Source organism: Trematomus bernacchii, unplaced genomic scaffold (genome assembly GCF_902827165.1).
Source record: "Trematomus bernacchii unplaced genomic scaffold, fTreBer1.1, whole genome shotgun sequence".
NCBI classification, from domain to species: Eukaryota; Metazoa; Chordata; class Actinopteri; order Perciformes; family Nototheniidae; genus Trematomus; species Trematomus bernacchii.
The window spans coordinates 10639826-10659419 of NW_022987582.1; the positions used below are offsets into that span (position 1 = coordinate 10639826).

General features: G+C 41.0%; 1 protein-coding gene across 1 annotated transcript; it reads right to left on the bottom strand.

Annotated features, from left to right (window-relative positions):
- Window positions 1–4610: 4610 nt before the first annotated feature.
- Window positions 4611–18191, bottom strand: gapdhs (glyceraldehyde-3-phosphate dehydrogenase, spermatogenic). Its single transcript, XM_034127619.1, has 11 exons — window positions 18042–18191; window positions 8515–8573; window positions 8071–8167; window positions 7702–7808; window positions 6989–7079; window positions 6776–6894; window positions 6583–6664; window positions 6306–6457; window positions 5557–5719; window positions 5198–5295; window positions 4611–5097 (listed from the first exon to the last, which is right to left on the bottom strand). Exons 2-11 carry the CDS (start codon window positions 8541–8543, stop codon window positions 5028–5030), a joined length of 1008 nt encoding a protein of 335 aa, XP_033983510.1. The 5' UTR covers window positions 8544–8573; window positions 18042–18191; the 3' UTR covers window positions 4611–5027.
- Between the last annotated feature and the right edge of the window lie 1403 nt (window positions 18192–19594).

Below are 19594 nucleotides of genomic sequence, written 5' to 3' on the forward strand. Positions count from 1 at the left end.
AAAGCCCACCACCTATTCCCAAACCTCATCAGTGGTGGCTTTGTAGATCCTATCTCTGACGTAGTTGTACTCAGCCAGGACTTCCAGGCTCAGGAGGTCGTGTTTGTAGACGCAGGGGCTCGGTTCGTCCTCACATGGGCTGTCCATTTTCCTGCAGTGCTTCAGGGCGTCCTCCCATGTCTTGTTCTCGTTCACCACCACAAGGTTGTCATCATAGCAGAGAAAAGGAAGCTCTGTGGAGCATGCTTTGCTGTAAAACTTTTGATTTACAGGATCAAAAGAGCCACAGTCGGCGTAGCGGGGCTCTCCTTGGGTCCAGTTTTTGAAGTCAGACTGCTGATCCCCGATCCAGCTCCAGGTCTCACCAGCTTTTCGGTGCAGCCCGATCCAGCCAGCAGACTTCAATTTGCCTGTGTTATCCATGGTGATGGTGGCCAGGTAACCACCTCTGAAAAGACATGAATAATGTCTCGCTCAGCAACTACAATTTATCTCATCAATATTACACGATATTTGCATCAGAATACTCACTTTGGATCAATCCACCTCCACGCTGAGTCGTTCCGAGGGACTCTGCGTAGACCCATCCAGACTTGACTGACGTTCAACAAAAACCCATTCAGGCCCGAAATATCCACTATGTTCCCAGCAGCTAAGTCAACGTGGTTCCTCTGGCAGTACAGTCTGGCCTCTGACCAGTTCATCCTCTGAGCTGGAGAGTAGACTTCCAATTCTATGATGAACGCCTCCAAGCAAAGAGCACTGAAGAGCAGGAGGGAGAGGGTGAGCTCAGAGCGGCTGTTCACCATGACTGCTCCTGTCTACAAAGATGTGTCCGTTTGAGAGCAGGGCCAGCTGTCCCTCTGCTTTTATACCCACTAAATACCTGCACACTCCCACTGAGACACACCCTGCCACACCCAGATGACCAGTATAACCTATGGAAAAACTAATGGAAAATCAACCGACATATAGGATTTCAAAATGCTTGTATTTTTGGTTACATTGTCAGCTTTGCCTATGATAAGCTGACTACACAGATCATGCCTCAATTTCTCCGTGACCTGAATAAGCTCTATCACCTGAAGTTTGTATTTTGTGTACGAATTCCGTCTCGGTTCATTCGGAGATATCCATGATTTCCGTGTTAACAGCAAGTGCGTTTTGATTATAAGCCAAAGGCTCCTTGAGCAGAGGGAAACTCATCAATACAAACAATTGAAACTGTTATTTAGAGAGGTCAATAAATGGTTATTGCAGAAATAAATATAGGCCATAAAAGGGGGTCTTCATTTTATTACAATCATAGGAGAAATAACTTTAACTTCTCATTTGTTGAAACTACTTAGTGTCAAATGTAAACTGAATATATTGATAAATTGGCCAAGAGGACCCATCTGTGAGTAACGCACAGACATTAAGTGTGTTAGTTTCCATCTTAGTTTGTTCTGTGTTCATAAGGTACATAATGTGAATGATAACTATGATTAACAATGATTTGGGGAAATAGAAAAAACATATTTCTATGTCCTATTCTTCCTTCATGATTTCCTCATGAGATAACTTATTGTTTTTTCTTCTTTATCCCAAAGAGACAACTCTATTTTTCCCTAAACAAAATATCCGTGCAAATAGGGACAACAATAAGTCATTAGATCCAATATACCCAATAGCAAGTCACATTTACAGTATGGGAAACACTGACATTTTGGAGTGGTGACAAATAAACCAGAGTACCATAGTTTGTTTGGCTTCTATCTGCTTTTCATGTCGCCTTGGAATAAACAAATGACAAGAAAAAAGGGATTCAAAAAACAAAGAGATAAAAAACAAAGTGGACCCAAATCCAGTCATGTGTGGAGCAGGGGAAAGCTCTGTTTTCACCTGAAAGCTACATTCAAATGTTCTACATTCAAAACGGTCCAGTCTCCATGCATGGATGGGGAAATCAGGCTGCAGGCAAATGATCGGATTTCTTTTTAGTCAGGAGATGCTGTTGACCTCATCTTTGTGCTCCATCTGTCTCCTCCTCCTAGAACCAGTGTTAATTTCGTCAACGAAAACTATGACGAAAAATGTTCGTCAACGACCTTTTTTACATGACTAAGACGAGACGATGACGAGCTAAAAATAGATTCTTGATAACGAAAATTTGACGAAATGTATATTTAGTTTTCGTTGACGAGACGAGACGGGACTAAGGTGTTAATGGTGGACTATCGGACATTCAAAATGCAGGGTATTTCCCCCCAAGTGTCCGTCTTGTCTGTCAAAATGCATCTTACATTTCTAACTTGCAATATCATTATTTCCGCTCTCTTCACTCCAGAAGAGCGATCTCCCTCTCTCTGTGTGCGGGGGCGGGGCCTAACAGACACGCTGCAGCGGCACACAGATCTGCCGGGGACGGAGCGTTCAGAGAGTATAGAGACACTCTACAAGACTCGATGTGGACAAAGCTCGTTTGCCATGTTTTCGCGTTAGCGCGTTGACACGAGTAGAGTAGTCTGTCCAAACAGCCGGCCAAAAGGCGTCATATTCAGTCGGAGAAATGCACAATTTTCGACTTCCTTAACTCGTAGCTCTGTTGCCCCAATTACGAGTAACGTTATCACATCAGGTGTGCAGAGGTGGGAGAAGTACTCAGATCTTGTAGCTAAGTAAAAAAATACCATAGTGTAGGAAGAGTTCCTCAAGTCAAAGTATGATCATCAAAATATATTTAAAGTAGCAACAGTAAAAGTAGTCATTGTGCAGATTGGTCCATTTCAGAATAATATATATGATATGTTTTATAATGATTGATCATTAAAGTGTTCTCAAAGCTAGTAAAGGTGCAGCTAGTTTGAAGGACTTTGTATACTGCAGGGTAGCTTGTAAATTTACTAAAGTCTGAGTTAACACTTGATTATATTTCACATCATTCATCCACATCTGTAAAGTAACTAAAGGTATTAAATACATGTAGTGGAGTAGAAGTACACAGTAGCAAAACATTTAAATACTCCAGTAAAGTACAAGTACCTCAACATTTTACTCAAGTACAGTACAATATTTTAACATAATTATATATATATTTCATTTATTTCACATTTAAATAAAGCAATTAATTCGGTTAACAATTTGTTAGTTTTTTCCTTTAAAAAATAACAAAAAGTAAATACAAGAATACCGTTAAAGTACCGGATCGATAAGCAGTATTGATAAGACTAGTAGTACCGTAGAAAACCTTAACGATACCCATCCCTAGATATTACACAAGTAAAGTGTTAAGAGAGTGAAATGTTGCTTTACGAATTTCAACACTTGATGCTGTCACCTTGATTACAATGTCAGATACCTGTATTTGCCTAACTGAATTGGTTTAAAGAGAAAACATTTTGACTAAAAGTTGACTAAAATGTAATTTTTCATCGACTAAAAGTAGACTAAAACGTTTTGAGTTTTCGTCGACTAAAACTAGACTAAAACGTTTTGAGTTTTCGTCGACTAAAACTAGACTAAAACTATGAAGGATAGAAATGACTAAAATGTGACTAAAACTAATAACCATTTTCGTCTAAAGACTAAGACTAAGACTAAATCAAAAACAGCTGCCAAAATTAACACTGCCTAGAACATGATCTTATAACAAAGTATGTTACCAGGTCATTGTTATGCCCATAGTTCCACAGCCTTGTTGAATGGGTTGTTCCTATTTTAATGCACCCAATCAAACAGCAGGGGGCACTGCAGCAAAAATCATTATACAAAGGTTCTAAGCTTTTCATGTAATTTCCTTTTAATAGCGAGTAGCTTGGCCGAAGCATCGCCGTATAGAGAGATACGGGCCGAAGCAGGAAAACACAGCAGGGCAGCATTTCTTCTATATAAGGATGCAACCTTCATGCGTAGTCCCGCTGCAGTACACTAGAGAGGCAGCAGGTGACTCTGAAGGTTCCTGCTACAACCCCCCCCCGAAGTAATTTAACGTATGACTATGCAAACTGCTGTGCTTTCCACATACATATGTAACCCAATTATTCATGTTTTTTCCTTAGTTTGACAGGTGACAGTTCAAATGCAGAAAATGGAGAATACATATTGGGAGCACGCTGTTTCAGGTAGGATACTACTTCACTATGCCCCCTTTCTTTATTTCAGGTCCATTCATTGCTCCAATGTCTCCAGCCTATACATAGATATTATAATATTCATATTAACAGTGCTTTCCTTCACATTATCGATCTTTCTGCCCTGACAGATGACATGAGCTGGATACTAAATAAGTAGTAAAAACTATTGGAAGATTTAGCATGGTGGAAATAAAATAGGGCAAATTAAACCTATGCCAACACAATTAGAAAATTAAGGATAAAAACAATAAAAACAGATAAATTGCAGAGTAATTAAGTTTGAATTTGATTTACTTATTAGCAATAATAAAAACAATTATTTTATACTCATTAGAGGCAAGAAGCACAACGTTTTAAAGTTCTTGTGAATATAATTTTTTGATGTATTCAATCATATATTTTTTATGTGTCTGACCTTTTACAACATTATGACAGTGTTATGGCTCCATGAGACACAGTGAACAGATAATACCAATAAAAAACAGGACAACGTGACAGCTTGAGGTTTTTGAAGTTTTATTTCTGTCTCATTACTCTTAAGCCGAGTTACAGTAGCTCTTCCCCTCAGCTTCCTCCTTCCACTGGTGATGAAGTCTTTAAAACACACCAACAGGGAGATGAATACAGTAGTTACCATAGTAGTGAGCCATAAGGACACATCTAAAGAGGCAGGGAGAGGTGCAGAGGGGGCACACAGACACAAATACTGTCACCGACCGATTGTCGTTAAAGGAAAACAGATAAACTCAGAACACTCAAACACACTGTAGCTGCTGCCTACGTTTAATGTAGTAGAGTTAGGGGCCGTGATGCTATGAATTTGCTATGGGTGGGGTGTGTAAAAGAGAAGGGAAAGTGTGGTAGGATGGTGGGGGTGGTCCCTTTTCTGACTTCCTTCTTGGCCAGGAAGTTTTACTCCTTGGAGTGCATGTACAGCATCAGGTCAGCGACACGGTGGCTGTAGCCGAACTCATTGTCATACCTGGAGAGAGAGGGAGCGGACAGAAGAAAGAGGAATAAATTGTTTGGTTTGTAAATGATAGAACTGTGTAGACTATTGATCAAGACAATTGAAAACATACCAGGAAATGAGCTTGACAAAGTTGTCGTTCAGGGAGATACCGGCACCAGCATCAAAGATGGAGGAGTGGGTGTCGCCAATGAAGTCAGAGGAAACCACCTGCAAATTACAAAGTGAATCAGAGGTCACAGAGGTCATATTTGTAAACATCTATTTCCACCTTTTATGCAAAATGAATCATAATAATTATCTTGTAAATTGTTCATCTTTATCCATGCATCCAAATAAAATGGACAAATGCACATAACGTGGACTGAACTGAAGTTCTTTGTCGAATCGTTACTACCGGTAATTCACAATTGTAGTTCTGGGAGCCATGTATTAGCTTCACAGTGTGTGTGAAGTAACTCTGGGTGTTACCTGGTCCTCGGTGTAACCCAGAATTCCCTTCATGGGTCCCTCCGCGGCCTTCTTGCAGGCTGCCTTGATATCGGCGTAAGACGCAGGCTTGGTAAGACGGCATGTCAGGTCCACCACGGACACATCAGCCACGGGCACCCTGAACGCCATGCCGGTCAGCTTCCTGGAGAGAGGACGGACATAAAAGAGATATCAGACAAGGGATAATATGCAGCGGGCCGGTCATTATTGCGAAAGTATCCCGACAATGTGAGCAGGACCCTGACTTAAAAAAAAGTATCTGTTCAATTGCGCACCAAAGACTGAACAGCAGCTATAGCAATGTAACTTTATGTAACTGATTGAGGTTTCCGCAACATAACTGTCCAAGACTGTTCACAGTTTCGTTTACATTAAACAGTCTTTAAACAATGCCATTGCCCATACCATGTTCCCTTTAGGGTTTACTTCCTGTTTGTCTTCCTCTGCTGTTTCCTTTAGTGTTTACTTCACAAGTCTTCAACCTCTTTCCTGCTTTTTATTGCATTGTGTGCTATTTGCTTATATAAAAAAGTATTCTCTTATGTTTTCTGATGGAGTAACAAAAAACAAGTGTTTTATTTATTTTTTGCCAAAGGTCCCTTGATCTGAGTGTCCTTCCTAGCAGTTTGCTATTGATGATGAGCAGGCCACTGAATGTACAAACTGACCGATCAGAATTAAGTCTTCATCTAAGCCAGGTAATAATATCAAGATGTGTGTGTCCTTACCCGTTGAGTTCGGGGATGACTTTGCCGACAGCCTTGGCAGCACCAGTGGAGGCTGGAATGATGTTCTGGTGGGCACCACGGCCATCACGCCAGGCCTTGGCGCTGGGTCCGTCCACGGTCTTCTGGGTGGCTGTGTACGCGTGCACTGTAGTCTAAAGAGAGGAGTGTCACATTAAACAGAACATCAGTGACTCTGACACACATTCATGAGTTAAAATACAGGGAACTTCTATGTTAAAGTCCTTACAGTATAACATTTGGACACACTGCGACTTACCATGAGAGCCTCCTCAATGCCAAAGTTATCTTGGATGACTTTGGCCAGGGGGGCCAGGCAGTTGGTGGTGCAGGAGGCATTGCTATCAACAGAAAGACAGGTCACTTAGTATAGGACTCAAATGGAATGGAATTGCTCCTCCCAAATCTATGAGCATGTTTGTGAAAAATAAAAGGTCCATATCCAAACACACCTGACGATGGTCATGGTGGAGGGGTCGTATTTGTCCTCGTTGACTCCCATGACGAACATTGGAGCGTCGGGTGAGGGGGCGGACACGACCACGCGCTGTGCTCCACCCTGGATGTGAGACTGCGATCGGAGAAGGAAGAGGGCACAGGTTAGAAACCGAGACATTAGGCAGTCTGTGTTATCTGTTTCTGTGTGTGTGCATGTGGGTACATACTGAGGCTTTGTCCACACTGAGGAAGACTCCGGTGGACTCCACAACGTACTTGGCTCCAGCTTTGCCCCAGGGGATTTCTTGTGGCTTCATGCTGTAGTCAAGGGAAAAATCAAATGATGATCAGGAAAATTAAGAAGGGGGAGGATGAAGAAAAACTTTTATACACTTGTATGCACTCTTTTTCCACCTAACAATTGTTCAGGAGTCGATACTAATAAAATAAAAAGGTTAACAAAAGGAAGTAACACCAAAACACTACAAATAGCGAGAATGAAGTGAGGGGTCCTCTTATTAAAACAGCACACCCAGGGCCTTTTAAAATAGAGTACAGCAGAGCCTCTTTGGATCATGTTATGCCAGTGATGAAACGTTTTAGTTTTTTTCAACACCTAGGCATTTAAGGTTCAGATCCTGCCATATTTAGTATGTTATATGGTAAGAACTGAATAATAATTGACGCTCAGTGCTCAGAGGATCAGGTCTCTCTAACTATCCTTTCTGATGGCGTTGCATTTTGCAGATGAGGAAGCACCATTGCTAAAAGGACTAAAACAACAGCCGGCACCACGGGTGGAGGGCCAGCTCCCATGAGTGATCGCTGAGTCAGCACAAAGCCTTTATTTAGGATACTGAATAGCAGGAGGTGAAACTGGCCCTAAATCATATTAAATAAATCTGCTTGCCACTAACCACTAAACATCATCCACACTTACCACTGGAAGACGGAGATGGCCTGGCCATCGACGATGAGCTTGTTATCCTCTTTGGAGACCTCACCATTGTAACGGCCGTGGGTGGAGTCATACTTGAACATGTAGACCTTGGAGGCGGGAAGATAACACAAGTTTAGTTCAGGTATAATTAAAAACATAATCTATGAGTCAGTTTTCGGTTTGTTATTTTGTTAACCAAACCCATTCAGAAATAAACATTTAAAGCATTAAAGCTTGTGTTTCGACCCAATGTTATAATTGAATAAAAGTGAGTAATATATATGTTTTAGTTCTAAGATACTCCTGTGATATTTAAATACATTGTTGTTAATTTTCTGTATGCAAATATGTAGATCTACGCTTTCTCACCATGTACTGCAGGTCAATGAAGGGGTCGTTGATGGCCACGACCTTGATGCCCTTCTGGAGGCAAGCCCTCAGGACCAGGCGGCCAATACGGCCAAATCTGCAGGGAGAGAGAGGAGGGAGGGGGATCAATAATAGTTGTTTTGCAAAAATGGTGGTATACTTTTTCAGAATGTCACAGACCTCACAAGAATCTTCCATAAAAACACATGAAATCATGAGTTTCCACTATTGTATTCATAAAGCTCCACTGATGTTAAGCTTTGATGAAATTGACAATAAAACCTGACTTCAAGGCTTTTTTGTGACATCTAATCAGAGTAAGTTCATCTTTTCCTGTGCCATTATTATGATATTATTGATTGATTATTACAAAAGTCTGCTTTACTTGACATCCTAACCTAACAATCACAAAATCACTCCTGTTTGTGTGTGTTTTAAACTCACCCATTGATTCCAACACAGAGGTCTGACATGGCTGCTGCTGTTTAGGGGGATTGAGATACCTGAGAGATACAAGAAAGAAACAGAGGGACCAAGGACATTAGAACTACAGCTACCGATTGATAGAAAAAACATGCAACACATCCAGTCTAATGAATGAACAATGCCAGGAATGACTGCAGCTGTCACCATGTCCAATATGCGCTCTGTACTGAACAGGCTCCATAAATGACTAAAAGTCTGTCTGTATTTGGGGAAATGGAGGATTCCAATCCAACATGTTCACAGCAGTGAAATTAAATCTCTGCATTAAACCCTGCGGACTGATCAACTGCAGGCCTGTGTATGTAGCTTAAAGCATTTCAAAATTCTTTGTGCAACAAATATTAACATCTAGGCTACTTTCTATGCTTTAAATGTGTTGCATGGTGTCAGCTCCTACAATAACATGAAGAAAGGCAGGGAGCAGTAGTTTCACAGTACAGTAGAAGCGCGGTGTGGCGCATTAGCACTACAGCGAGGAAGAAAACACCTAGATGAGGGTTTGTTTCTGAAGTTATAATGTCAAGATGAGCTGGTTACTACTGTCAAAGTTAGAGTACCAGCTTGGGTGTGACTGTTTGTTATCAGTGACGGTACAGGCTGCAGGCTGTGTTTTATGTTCAACTTATGCAAAAGTGGGGGAGTCTTACATCATGCAGGGACATGTTTAGACAACAATGAAAGGAGAGAGAAATAGTAGGTACTGCACACAACTTGACAAACAAAGACTTGCCGACTGAACAGAGGAAGCCTGGCTTTGACTCAACTATGTGACCTCCTTTACCCTCAGCATTCCTCTCCTTCTCATGCTGTGCACTCATTTGCCGGTTCTCCTCTCAACGCCTCTTCTGTCCTCGCCTTCTACTTTTCTACCACTTGCATCCCTTCTCCTTTAATTCCTTTTCCTCCTTCATCTTCTGAGTCCACCCCTTCTTCTCCTTTGCTGTCCTTGAATCTGTTTGTGCTCGAAGGGATATACACTCTGATATCTTATTTAGCTTCGCAAATCATGTCTTGGGACTTGCACTTTTTGGCATAGATAATTACTAATATTATCTAATATGGTCATTTACAATTCAAATTGAGCTATGTTTACTATTTATTGTTATATGTCAACTTCCAACAGCTGGTTGAAGACAATTACACAATTTAGAATTAATATACAAATTAATTTAAGATGTATTAAAGGTCAATAAACCTGTTTGTAACATGTACCCAAACACTTATTCACACAGGTGAACAGATAAACAGATAGTGGTCGAGTGACCGAGGTTAACGCTGATTGTCCTTGACTTTGGTTGGTTGTCGTTTTAGACTATAGTAATCTCCTAATCTGTTGTGTGTATGCGTCTCACTGAGTGTGAGTCGTGTGTGTCCCAGTTGGGAGCCTGTAGGACAGGATGTCGATCTGGTGAAATGCATTGTGGGATCACTTTAAATAGACTAAAATGGGCAAGCAGATTAGGATAAATCTCTCTCTCATTTTCACATGCGCTCTCAAATGTGAACAATTCTCCATAAAGCTTGGAGCAATTTTACTTTAATGTATTCACTTGTTCTTAATTGGGATTTTAAGCCAATCTGATGCCAGTTAAAATCAATTTATTGAACTGTCTGCCACCGTTTCCACTGTCAGATTTCCAACAGGGTGATTTGTAGTGTATGTGCTTGTTTTTTGTTTCGTCTCATGTGCCTTTTGTTTAGAGCTGAGCAGCCATTTTGAACTCTGCTGGTAGCATCTATTATACAAGGTCGCCAAAGGAGAGAGAGGTAGAGAGAAAAGAAAGAGGGTGCATTCAGTATTACCATGCTGTTCTCACATTTCTATGTCTTTCCCACCATGTCCTATTGTGTGTTCACAGAACTCTCCTCCCCCCTGTGCACTTCTCACCATTTGTCTCACTTGGTGGCTTTCTCCCTCTCTATGTTCTCTCCGTTTTCTTTACACAGAGCCGGTTCCCTGGGTTTTCCAATATAAAATGGTTGCTCTACTGACAAATGATACTACTTCAAAGAGAAGGCTATTCTGATTCACTAAAGCATGGGGAAAGCCTGGACAAAGACTAATATGGCCACATTAGAGAGATCTGTTGAAAACAAATTGAATAAAGCCTGTTTGTTGGACTAAAAATGTATTTGGGTGACACTCCCCCCTAACCCTAGCCAGACACTGTTGCCTAGCAACAGTGTCTGGCTTTTACCCATTTATACGAGAAGCCAAAAAAACTTTGCCAACGCAGTTTTAATGAATGCATATAAGGAATGAAACTGTAGCACCACTGTTCAGCTTCCAAATGTAGTGCTAAGTTGCATTTAGTTTAGGTATAAACTGTGCTAAATGTACTTTGGCATTGACAGTAACATTAAACTGTGTACATGTTGTTCAATCCCTGGTTCAGTAGTGTTAAAGGGTCTAAGGACAGAGGGTGTCGTATTGTCATACTGATATTCTGTACCAACTGTGAAGTCCACTGAGACAAATGTAACATTTGTGATATTGGGCTATATAAATAAACATTGATTGATTGATTGATTAAATCATCCAATTTCTCAATGTAGAGTAACATTAATGTTTTCAATTGCAGTAAACTTTCTTCAGTACTGGAGGCATGTCTCTTTTGGCTGCAGAGCAATCAGTCTGACCTGGTATTCAGCACACACACACCGACATGTCCCAGCTCATAGAGGCAGTATTGTGCATGCAAAGCAATGAAGTGACATGCTGTTAGCTGCAGCTTGAAATCAGCTGACACTCATTGAAATGTTGGATGAAGAGGCAGACCGACAGCCAGACAGGAAGTGTAGTTAAGTTCCTGACAGCTACATTTTTCTTACAATTCACTACACATTGTTGATTTACTACACTGTGGTTTCAATAGTTTACCAGAGAAGAGTACAATTTATATCTGTAAAAAGAATGAAATGTAAAATCAGGTACTGAACACCCACTTTTTATCAAAATCAAATTAAATGCACAGCAAATAGCAACTGTATACATTTGATTTAATTATGGTATAAACGTGTCTGCATTAGAGATGTCCCGATCCGATCACGTGATCGGGGATCGGAGCCGATCACGTGATTTTCAAAAGATCGGAATCGGGAGAAAAAAATCGGGGATCGGGAATTCTTTTTTTTTCTTCTTTTTTTTTATAAAATATTTTTATAATTTTATTTAATGTTACAAAACAAACATGACCATGTTCACGTCTTCAAGTCATCCTGAGGCCTTAGTTTTGGTTTAAAATTACACAACATCATGTATGTGTTGCTTCTTTTGGGCTTGTTTTCATAGACCTGGTTGCTTATTTCTCTCAAATCTGGCAACAGAGTGGGCGCAGTGTCTAATAGTAGCAGTAAGCTGACAAGAGGCTACGTTCAGCTGGTGCCTCGGGAGTCGGGACAGAGAAAATGTCAGGAGTTTGGAAGTATTATAAAATTGAAAGCGAAGGCAGTGTAACAGCCAGATGCAATAGAGTGGCGAAGTCACGCCCACTTACTTCCGGGTAATGGGACCTTATTTCGGAAAAATTATGCATTGAAGTCAATGGGGAGAGAAAACTTATCTTTCGATCCCGTTTGAATTGTGCCATGAATTACACATATGATGTTTGTCAATCTTAACAAATAATTTCCATGTCAAAAAAGTCACAGTTTGTCGTAAAACTGTTGAAATATAAGACTATGAAAAATACGTAACTAGAAAGACTACAAATCCCAGAGTCGCGTAAGTGATGTCACAATTGTTTTCCTCCACCATTCAGATACCTAAGATCAGCGCAATATAGATATAATCTATCTATATGGCGCTGGCTAAGATAAGATAACTTTAACAAGATGCCTGTGTACTTAGTACCAGGTTGTTATTATACCAGCAATGGGTCTTGCTCGTTCTTTTGCTTCCCGTCTGATGAAAGGAGCAGGAGTGGCTTGATCAAGTTAGCTACCTAGCTAGTAGCTAGCACGTTAGTTAGCATTACAGCCTTGTCATTTTTATTAGCCTTAACATGAAGTAACATTAAGTAACCCAAAATGTTAAACAGTAAGAGTAGTAGTCATATTTCGTGAACCCTTTGAATAGTACTGTCACCGGTGTGATCATTCTATAATACACCATTTAAGCCCGGGGGAGAAATGCTAACGCTAACGTTAGCATCGGCGATCTTCTCTACTTCATGCTATCTGCACAAATGGTTGACATTAAACATTAAAACGACCAGGCAGTTCAGAGAGAATCAAAGGAAGGCAGGCAGGCAGCTTTGCATGACATTCTTCTGGACGTGTTTCATTGTGGTGATAGTGAGGGTAGTCAATCGTTTTGTTGACAAGACAGTAGTGACGGCCATCTTGGTGACGTGTGTTGTTGACCAGAGATGTAGTTCATTGAGCGTTTCACACAAACAAATGTGTTACTTCACAGTTTTACGACACATTTTTTTTTTTTTGACTTGCAAAATTATCTTTTAAATTGACAAACATCATACGTGTAATTCGTGGCACAATTCAAACGGGATCGAAAGATAATCTTTCTCTCTCCATTGACTTCAATACATAATTTTTCCGAAATAAGGTCCCATGGAGGTCCACCGGAAGGGGAGGGACTTCGCCACTCTATGTTTGCAAGGCGGAGGTTCCGCGTGGTGGAAAGAACAGAGCTACGTTCAACACGACCAATCTAATACAAACATCAACAACAACACAACGAGTACACAGCGGCCACTCAGGTAACGGCACTGAAACAACCAACACTTTCAGAGACTTTTAAAAGGAAAGAGAAACTGCCCCAGAACAGTGAAAAGGCCATAAAAATAACAGCCAAGATAGCTGAATTCATCGCGTTGGATGACCAGCCGTTATCTGTTACCTTTTTTTTCTCTTAATGCATTGCATAAAGATCGGATCGGGAAAAATCGGTATCGGCAGATTGTCAAAATCAAATGATCGGAATCGGATCGGGAGCAAAAAAAGGTGATCGGGACATCCCTAGTCTGCATCTGTTAGATATATCTGTACTTGATGCACTGATGACAGCAAAACATGATTTGTGATTATGTTATGCATCCATCTCTTCGTCTGATTGGCAGAGAACAGCCAATCATTTCCATCTCTCCGTTTAACCTCTCCTCCTCATTTTCACTTCTGTCTCACCTTCCTGGTCCTTAAATCTCATATCAACTTTATCACCAGGCTGAGATCAGATCAAACCTACAATCAATCACTTGACAAGCGATACAACCAATCCCCTATCCTGATTGGTTAGACAACACGAGGAACCGCCCACTCTGAGAAGCTTTAATAGCATCTAATCCTCAATAATGCGGAAGTACACCCCATGCACCCTGCCTACTTCTCCCTTCATCCAGTCTAATACTTCTCATTCAATCTGTTTGGCTTATTCAACTTATTTTGTCCACCTGCTTTACTCTACCTCGCTACATCTCACTTTGCCGTTTAGTTCCACCAGTGGTTCATTCTTAACCGTTTCTTTTTTTCATGAATATCATACCCTCCTCCCCTTTCCCACACCACTCAAACTAATCATTACAATTCAACTCCCTACCTCCTCCTGTCCGCGCCACTCTTTGTCTGTCTGATCCCCCTCATTTCGCACGACAACCCTCGCCCCCTGTCCGAGCTGCGACCCACTTTCCTCACACAAACAGAGTTTAACCACGGGGGGGAGGGGCAAACTGGGGCACCGCAAAGACCACTGGGGGAAGGATGACTCATGACTAGTTGGGCAGAAAAATAATTCTGCATCAGGTGGTCGAATACTAAAACTGAGACAAAATATATTAAACATATGAACGAACAAGGGATGGGGAAGAATACCTCTTCTTTTCTCTTTTATGTCAACAGTATTTGAAGAGCCTTTGGATAGTAGTGTGTGGACTCCAGTCTAACCTAATATGATTAAATAAATAAACCATTTACACGGCTACTTATTTGGTATAGAGTGGCCAATTTTAAAGAGTTTAAGAGTAAAGATAGAGCTCCTGCCCTTGCTTTTCCTTTTCCCACTCTGCCACTCCCACTCTGCCTTCCTCCGCTCTCCTTTCAGTGTCTTTTGCGTTTGAAAACCTTCCTCCTTCTGTCACACCCTTGTCCTCTCCAGTATTTTTCCACTGCAGTGCTGATTGGCTAAAGGCCAGACAGACTATCCAATTAGCTTTTCCCTTCTTGCCCGCCTTTCTGGTCGCAATTTTAAAAAGAAATACATTACAGACTGAATCATAAATCATGCTTTACGCCTCTTAGATACAAACACTCTAATAGAATCGATTCAAACTTTCTGTGTTCAAAACTTTTCCTCTGCTTCCTCTTCTTCTTTTGCTGCTGCCCTTTTTACAGTGTCACCTCTGAGGCAATGTCACTTTCTGCTATTAACCCGTCAGTTAAATGTCCAATGCCATCACATCACCAAGCAAACACACACCACCCCAGGGTGTCGGCTGTGTCAGCAGGCATGGCGTCCTGCTGACAGGAATAGGCAGATAATAAGTTCAATCTTTCTTTTGGACAATTCACCAGTGGCAAAATAACCTGATAAGCCGACACTATATTCAGTGCTAATACTTTTAACGAATGAATACGTTTTGATAATCAAAGATAAGAATAGATGATAAAAAGGTGATATGATACATGTCATAACTCACTATTGCAGTTCAACAAAAGCATGTTCATGCATGCGCAAACCCAATGTACATACACACACCAACCATCATGAATTAGTTAAAGGTGTGTCGTATCAAACTGCAAAGGATTCAATAGAAGGGACACATGTGACTGCTCTGCAGAGGTAATACTGGACCCCACACACACACACACACACACACACACACACAGACACAGAGCTTTTGTCAGCAGGCAGATGACAGATTCCCTTCGTGCTCAGACCCTGTGACTGGCCTCTTTTCCTCAAGCTACAGTTCTACAGTGTTATGCTGTGTTTGCTATCTTCTTGCTGTACAAACACCTGGCCTTATCAATATCTGTATAAAAAAGCTATGCAAAACTGCTTTGTTTTACAAGTAAGGGCTGCTTTTGTCCCAGGTATGTCTATCCTTACCTATTGTAGGGCTTATTTCCCTAAATGTGTGACAGTTAGGTGCAGAGTGCTGTGTCACTCTTGAGATCCTTCTCTCTGACACACATCCTGGACAAGATGGCTGGTTGATCATTGAGCAGAATGGAGAGGAACACTCATGTTAACCTTGGCCATGAAACAACCACATCACATTATGTGGAAAACGTGTGTTAATCTAGTGAAAAACAAGTCATAATCAACACAAGAGGAACTAATGACTGTATGAAATATTCTCAGGAGTTTGAGTATGAGGGATTCTTCCCCATCTATACAACCATTCACTTCAGTGTGTACAGAAGGAAGAGTAGGAGCTTCTGTCCAACATAAGTAGCACGTGCAGACTTTAATCTAATAGAAGAAAACAAAAAAACCTATCTACTTGTAACACCAAGAACCTGAGAGTCACGAACATAACTATCACCAATGTAATAGACACCCCATGACCCTCATACTTGCATATATCACGATGTGTGTATGTGGGTTGTCCATATCTCTTTAATAACATGACTGTAATCACTGATATACTTGAACATGTAATGATAATCTCATTGTTATACATGTGCAATACAAATTCTTTTTTGATAAATTAAATACACAGGGGGTTATAATGATAAATTATGTAAATTAAAATGATTCTGATGCATGGCAAATTGCTGTTCAATTTCCCCGAAACTATGATAATAGATCCTTCAGTTTGGCAACTTCTACAGCTTTGACTATACTAGCATCTCCCCTGGCAGCTCTGGGCCTGTTATGAGTGACCTTCAGTCATCCAGAGCCTGAGATAAGAGGCCTTACTCCCCATCCACGAGTACAGTGGGAGAAAACACAATTTCAAGTAGATATATAGTTAAAGAATACAGCTTAGCAGCTGGTCAGCATCACTGCTGCAGCACTGGGCCTGCTGTGACCTTCTCAGCTGCAGTGATGACCTTCAACAGGGAGACAAGGCCAGACATGGCTGCATCTGCATGTACCACACCTACATGGGATGTATGGAAGTAACTGCAAGCAAATAGGCATTGCAACAGTAATAATACATTATGTACACTATTTGTACTATTATAAATAATGCTGAATACTAAATAAGGCAATAAAGAGTTAAACGTTTATACTGTAAGGCTGATTGGCTTAACAGATTGCAATTAGTTTGGTGTGGTATTGCTGCTTTAAAAAGTGCAGGCCTCTTTGCGAACCGCATCAACAGGTCTGTTGAGTCAAACTGCGACAGAATAATGCGACACCACAGTCCTGTGCCCTTCACAGCCATCACTGAAGCCTGTTGCACCACGCCTCTCTCATCTTTCGACATTAAATAAAGCCAAGGTTATTTCATTTTTTCCCGTTTCGGTTCTTGCATCACTGTGATCTGTACTTCCCGTCAAGTACAACTCATCTCTGAAATATAATGGCGGAACGACAGGTTTCATCATGAAGTCTGGGGAAAGCACGTAGCTTACCCTTCATGCACGTACACTCCCGTACATTTCGTCCATTACAGCACACTACAAAAATGTACCTGCAGTCAAATTACAGCTTTTACATCTAACACATTCAAACTCACTGCATAGCTATTTTCAATGGAATATTGTTACGTTTCTGCTGTGATAAACGCGGAAATATATATTTTTGTATTGAGGTTATATAACACGGAGACTAATCCACTTCCGCAAAGATGCAGCAATGGGAGCTGCTAATGTCACGTCACGCACTCAGTAAAACAGCTCAGCTTCAGATGAATGAATTAAACGTTATGAAACAGCTCCATATTATGTACCTTTTCTTCACAATGAGGCACGATTGCTTTTGATTCTCTTGGGAGTTTATAGATAGAGGATGTGGGTGCTGGCTATATGATGCAACGAAAAACAGAAATAGAGAGAACAACGAGCAGCCTCTCTCCTGACTGCAAGGCCATCCGCATCCATTTACCATCCTCGCTTTTCTCTTCCTGCAGACCATCATAAAAGGTGCTTACTGCTAGGCTGTTTCACCAATGCAACATTAAATGTGATATAAGCTAATGTTACCTCACTCTCATCCTCTCGCCTGGCTGTCTCTCGCCACTGTAAACGGTTACGTGGCCGATTAAAAAATGCACTGTAATGGCTCCAGGGTGGCTACTGGCTTCCATAAGTCGTTTACAGCTTTTAATAATGTCAGTCTCGGGACAATATTCGACGAATTTAAGGGTAAACATGTATATTTAAAGCGGCATAGTTAACCTACTTACTGTACCGCTGGCTTACATGTGTGCACAGACATATAAACTAACATATAAACCCGTAGTGAAGGCTGAGTAGTGTCAAATACTGGTAACGTCATCTATCAAGCCACATTTGTTTTACTGTATAATGGCTTCTACACAGTGCAGTTTACAGTAAATCGGTGTTGGGCTTACCTCCTGCTGATGCTTCTTGAGTCTGGGTGCGCAGTACTAGGTGCCGCCTTCCTCTTTTATACAAGACACGTGCCTCGGGAAGCCTGGTCGTCCTGGCGACGTGACGTCACCTTATACTATGCTGCAAGGCTCCATTCTGAACGAGGGGCTGGTCACGGCTGCCATAGTAACTATAGAGGAAATAAATACTTTTTCACACATCTTACTCATAAACTAATATATGACAAGGGTGGTGTGATCATGAAAGATGATATTAAGCAGAGAGAAAAACAGGCAAGCAGACAGAGATATGAAGGACAAGCCAGAGATAGGACATACAGAGACACTGGCAGGATGCCAGCGTGGAAGTGGTGGGGAATGATGAAGCATTTTGTCCCATTTCCTCCATGGATTGGTCACATGCATGTGATGAAATACAGAATAATTAAAGAGTATGCATGGGCAGCCTTTATATGTAGCTAATAGAGACATGAAGCTATAGCAGCTGTAGAAATAGTCAAAATAACACAATGCAGTCTAATTGGTAGGCTGATCACCCTCTGTGTACACAGGGACATGTTTTATATCTAGGCCTACACTGTGCAGTGAGCTGTAAAGGACTGCAGACTGGGTCGCCTATGGATGCAGCATGTGTGTGTGTGTGTGTGTGTGTGTGTGTGTGTGTGTGTGTGTGTGTGTGTGTGTGTGTGTGGGTGGGTGGGTGGGTGTGTGTGTGTGTGTGTGTGTGTGTGTGTGTGTGTGTGTGTGTGTGTGGGTGTGGGTGTGTGTGTGTGTGTGGTGTGTTGTGTGTGTGTGTGTGTGTGTGTGTGTGTTGTGTGTGTGTGTGTGTGTGTGTGTGTGTGTGTGTGTGCCTCTATGGATGGATGCAGCACTGGTATGTAGGATGCAAAGGGGCGGAACATTTCCGGTAAATTTCCGGAATTTTGGAAATATTCGATGCAAAATTAAACAAAAAACATGACATTTCAACAGATTTTTTTTAAATTTTCTTTTAATTATTTTTTAAGTAGTTTTAATTATTTTATTGAACAATTATTTGTTTCATTGAAGAACGAAAACAGGAATGTTGAGTTAAATATTACTCATCCCCCCAAGATTATTCTTGCTCTTCTATACTATACAATTCTCTCACGTCTTTTATTGCATAACCCTCCCAACTCCAATGTCATACAGGGAAATTATAGGGCTAGTGTTGCTGCTATATGGCTGTGGGTCCGAGCACTGGGACCAGTGCCAAACCTACACCAAGCTGCTTTCCTTTTTTCTTTTTCTTTTCTTTGTTTTCTTGACCCTTTTGATAATGTCTCTCCTGATTCTATCATAGGTTAGGTAATTGATTGCTACCTTTAGAGATGTACAGTATAATACCATGGTATTTTTGCACATAGGTGAAATAGTTATGCCAAGTCAAAGTGAATAACAGTTGGTGCAAAGCATTACATCTGTTTACAATTAAAAAGAGTTGCCACATTATGGAAAATTCTTTGCTTTGACTGATTGAATGTGATGATTGTTTCCAGTCATTATTTTCCCTCAAGGTACGTAGCACCGAG

Coding starts and splice junctions, on each gene's coding strand:
- gapdhs (XM_034127619.1), bottom strand. CDS start 8,543: ATGTCAGACCTCTGTGTTGGAATCAATGG. Junction 6,665..6,775: donor TCCACCATGACCATCGTCAG/GTGTGTTTGGAT, acceptor TTCTGTTGATAG/CAATGCCTCCTGCACCACCA. Junction 6,458..6,582: donor GCATTGAGGAGGCTCTCATG/GTAAGTCGCAGT, acceptor TCCTCTCTTTAG/ACTACAGTGCACGCGTACAC.